This window comes from Zingiber officinale, chromosome 5A (genome assembly GCF_018446385.1).
Source record: "Zingiber officinale cultivar Zhangliang chromosome 5A, Zo_v1.1, whole genome shotgun sequence".
In the NCBI taxonomy this organism is placed as follows: Eukaryota; Viridiplantae; Streptophyta; class Magnoliopsida; order Zingiberales; family Zingiberaceae; genus Zingiber; species Zingiber officinale.
In genome coordinates this window covers 71988458-71993335 of record NC_055994.1, presented here as the reverse complement: position 1 = coordinate 71993335, position 4878 = coordinate 71988458, and the positions used below count along the sequence as shown (strand labels likewise).

Here is a 4878-nt window from a genome sequence, read left to right as displayed (position 1 = left end):
CACATGAATATTAATACGTATAAAAAAATAATTTAGAAGACTAAGCAACACAACGGAAATAGATAGATTGTCCTCTTTTTTTTTTTCTTTTTTTTTTTTTTTTTTTTATGGAATAGATTGTCCTTTCTGCAAAAAGGCGTCGTAGACAAGGAAAGAGCAAGGGTTTATGTAACCCGCCACCGCCGCCGCCGCCGCCGCCGTGCGTCACCACCATCATCTCTCTTCTAGATGTCTACTTCTTGGTCGGAGATTCCTACGGATCTCTTATACTCAATCCTATCCAAGCTCTCCATCCCCGACCTCTTTCGCAGCGCCGCCGTATGCTCACATTGGTCCGCCGTAGTCGATAAGCTCCGCCGCAGCCCCGATGATCAACGCCCTCAGATACCATGGCTTGTGCCGAAAGGGCAATTCCTTATAGACGGAGATTGTAACTATCAAAACGACTACAACTTCTTCAGCTTATCGGAGGGCCGCGTGTATGATATCCCAAGCCCCGCCACTCGCTTCCTGAAGACTGTGGTCGGATCTTCTCATGGCTGGCTCATAACCGTCCGCAAGGTTAGTGTGCAGCTCCTGAACCCTATCACCCAGGTGCATATCAACCTTCCTTCGACCCCCACCGTGGGCGGCCGGAATTTGGTGGCCATCAAGGCGGTGCTGTCCTCAGATCCCTCCGGAGGTGGAGATTACAGCGTCGTCTTTGTATTCTACCGTCGTTCTATGCGGAAAGAGTTTTTGTTCTTTGTTAATGCAGGAGATGAGAAGTGGAAGATGATAACCGGAGATGGTTATCACTATGACGACATAGCCTTTCACAAGGGCAAGCTCTATGCGGTGACACGGTCTAAAGAACATGACCAAGTGATGGTAGCGGCGTATGATCTCATCACGCTGAATTCGAATCCGACACGCACGCCGGTGGTAGCTCTGTCAGACTTCATTTGGGCTTTTGATGTCGTCTCGTACTTTCTTTGCACGTCTTCAGATGATCTACTGCTCACACGGATCATGACGAAAAAATCAGAACATTTATATATTAACAAATGGGAGGTTTGTAAAGTGAAAAAAGTAGAATATTATATTAACATATTGGATGTTTTGAAAGTGGATACAGAGGAAGGCGTTACCATCAAAATGAATAATTTGGGGAAGTATACTCTTTTCTTGAGCGCAACTTCTCTGTGCATTGATACTTGTTCATTGCCGGATTTGAGGTCGAACTACATTTATATCTTGAATGACTTGTGCGAGATTGGCTACCGTGATAACTTGGTTTACAGCATGGAGGACGAAAGCTTCACCTCCTTGAGTTTGCCTCCATTATCATCTCCAAGGCGGCGGCGGTCATTATTATCACCTCCAAAGCTGCAGCGGCCAGTCGTAGTTTGGTTTGCACCCAGTATTGCATTGCATGCTGATCCAATGTAAACTTAAAGCTTTTGTTTTTTAGATATATTTTTTATAATACTTGGAATTGATTTTAATTATTGTGGGATTATATAAACTCATATATGAATATTTTGAAATTATGATGTTAGATATAAGAAATTGTTTGTTCTGTCTTTTCTTGTTTGATTTTCATATCGCATACCTCTGTGAGTTTATGACTAGCACAATCAATTGTTGGGGAAACAAACTTTTTTTTGTCATCCTTGGATTCCAACACAATGATCTTATGGACCTGTTTCAAGAGCTGCTAGACATTGTTCTTCTAGAGGGCAAAGATGAAGGTCTCCTCCATGTGTAAGAAATCTAAAACTTTATATGATATGTCATGTCGTATATATGTACGATGAAGGTAGATTTCATCAGTCTTAGATGAAATTCACCCTAACATCTCCACACAATCAACCCTACGATCATCTATAACGAGGTAAATCAAGAAGTTGTAATTGATCAGTACAGATGAAGGTTTTTTCCTCGATTTTATCGAGATTCGAACTCCTGTCCTATGGTAGTAACTCTGCTCTACACTAACTAATTCAACCTTATCCCGTGGGCAATGAATATAGATTTTATGATTCTTAGATGAATGGCATATCCTCTAAACTTTATGATCTGAATAACTTCATCAATTCAAAAATATTAGACTAGCTAGCAGCCAACTAGATATAATTAAAGTCTATCAATCTCATATAAACAATTAGTGTTTATTTTTTAAGTTTTACAAACTTAAGTGCATGTTCAAGTGAAACAAAACTACATCAAATTTAAAGATAAACTCTTCTTTATTTTTGAATTTTTAATCAACTTGAATCCATTTGGCATATAAACTCAAATTGAGACAAATTAAAAGATGAATCCATTTTATATTCTTTGGCGCTTGTAAGCCAGTTTATGCATTTAATTTCTAATTTTGATAATTTTGATCAAAATTATTATATAAACTCAAATTACATAAATTTCTTAAATAAAACTCCATAAATTAAAATGGCTTAAATTTCACAATATTTCTTGCACCATCTATAGCTTTATTTTATAATTTTGGTCAACTTATGCTTATATAGCAAAACAAACATAATTTCAATTTCTCTAATAATAAAACACAATCAAATAAAATATTTAGAATTTGTCTAGACAAATGTTCAAGTCGAACTATGGATGAAGCACTAAAGAGTCATACTTTAAACAATCAAAACTATCAATGATAAATTGCAGTACCAAATGTTCACAAACAATCCATAGACTATGAAGAAAAGATAAATGGAAAATGTTTCTTCCTAACATAAAAGCAATTTTTATTTGAAGTAACAAAGTAGCAAACCTTCCCCAACTCCCAGCTTCAAGAACTTGCAAATTCAACCGAGCAAAGTGACTAACTGTGCAGGCCGCAAAGGGATTTATGAAGAAACCCTATCTCTCAGCTCAGATGCCACTACATCAATGAACTCCTATTTTTTGGAATACTCTAAATTTCACTTGAGCTTCCAAATCTGGATCAATATTAGCAAAAATATCTCTAAACAAGGTTCTAGCGCCATGTCAAATGTGTCCGAAAAAGAAGAGCAAAGCAAACGTAGCATGACCAAAAGTGAACCAACCCCTTGGACTGCTACGAAAAACACCATTAAATTTCAAAGTAGCCCAATCTAATTGAAAATTTTCACCTAATTGGGCACGTCTAGCATATTTTTTAACCGTCACAAGATCACTATAATTGACTCCATTGAGTTTGCTACTATAGAACTCAATAGTTACACCTACTTGTTCAACATTATACTTTGATTCTGCTCTCCTAAAAGGAACATCGCCTCTCACAATTTCGTCTCCATTCATCAAAACCACCGTAAATGTTTTAAAAACAAAAAAGTAGACATACGACGTACAAAGAGCTCGCGCCCTTCTTTATCTCTAAAGACAGGATACCCTAGTCATCCAACAACTATTCTATCCCCGTTATCCATTGACCCTGCTTTGAATAATCCCGCTTTTGCCGGATTATGACCAATGTAATCATAAAAAGCTATTTTTTGGGGAATTTTAGACCAAGCTTTCGATAAATTTAGATTTTCGTCTAGTCCGATGCTAACTCTTCAGTATATTTCTTGCTGAAAGTATCCTTGATCCCACTGATAACGTGTGAGATCAAATAATTCGATTGGAGTTGTTGCTGAACCATACCACATAGTTCTAGCAACAATGAAAGCTGCAAAAAAAAAAAAAAAAAAACAGTGATACTACTGGAAAGTACAATTTTAATATTGCTCATACGCAATCCTTTGTATAGATGTTGAGACAGACGGACACTAAGATGGAATAAACCCGCTAATATGCCCAATGTACTTGCTGCAATATGATGAGAGACAATTCCTCCAGGAACAAAAGGATCAAAGCCTTTCGTGCCCCATGCAGGACTTACAGGTTGTACTTTTCCGGTTAATCCATAAGGATCGGACACCCATATTCTAGGACCATACAAACCTGTTACATAAAATGCGTCAAAACCAAAGCAAGTCAATCCTGAGAGAAATAAATGAATTCCAAAGATCTTAAGCAAATCCAAAGAGGATTCACCCGTACATTCATCGTAAAATATTCTAGGTCCCAATACACCTAATGTCAGATAGTTGTCAAGAAGCATAAACCAGACAAAAGAATATGTGCCCCATAACTCCATTCCATAAACCAAGAATAAATGTTCCTATGGCATTCCTTGTTTATTTCATTCCATAGGAAAAGTTATTCAATTCTGTGAATCAAACACCTCATTAGAGTAATTCAATTCTCTCATCAAACTATTTGTTTATTCTAATTATATGTTTTTTTTATAAAATTCAGATTCTATAGTTATCTTATTTGCAGTTTCTTTATCAAAAATCATAATAGATATGAATTTATTTTCTCTATAATTATTTAAAAAAAAAGAATTTATAGAAAAATCTAATACAATAGTAATTTTCATAAAAATTTACTTACAAGGTAAAACAAAATTAAAATTATAAAAGATCAAGCTATATATTTTTTCCAACTAAAAGGGAAATGGATTTTACACAACTAAACAAGTATACAATCTTAATTTTCTAAAAAAAATAAACATGTGGAATTGTTCAAATCAAATATAAATTTAAACATGAATTTATTTTACGTTATTTTAAAACTAATTTATATAAATAGACTATTTCCTTATTATAAATATTATTGTACTAATAATTTGTAACAAATTAATAATATATATATGGTTTTGAATTATTCACATTAATATTAATACGCATCATGAAAAGTTAATTCAGAAAAAGACTGAGCACCAAAACGGAAATAGTTAAATAGTAAATATCAAAATTGAATTTATTTATTTTGAACTAATTTTGAGCCAAAATTATTTATATTTCTAGCTTTAAATGGAATTCAAATATCACATATATTTTTCAAATACTA

The 4878-nt window shown here is 34.8% G+C and overlaps 1 protein-coding gene and 1 pseudogene across 1 annotated transcript; one reads left to right on the top strand and one right to left on the bottom strand.

Annotated features, from left to right (window-relative positions):
* Positions 1–228: 228 nt before the first annotated feature.
* Positions 229–1431, top strand: LOC121979631 (putative F-box protein At5g66830). The gene has a single exon (XM_042531624.1). It carries the CDS (start codon positions 229–231, stop codon positions 1429–1431), a length of 1203 nt encoding a protein of 400 aa, XP_042387558.1.
* A 1452-nt stretch (positions 1432–2883) lies between these two features.
* On the bottom strand, positions 2884–4125 carry LOC121979630 (annotated as a pseudogene).
* Positions 4126–4878: the final 753 nt, after the last annotated feature.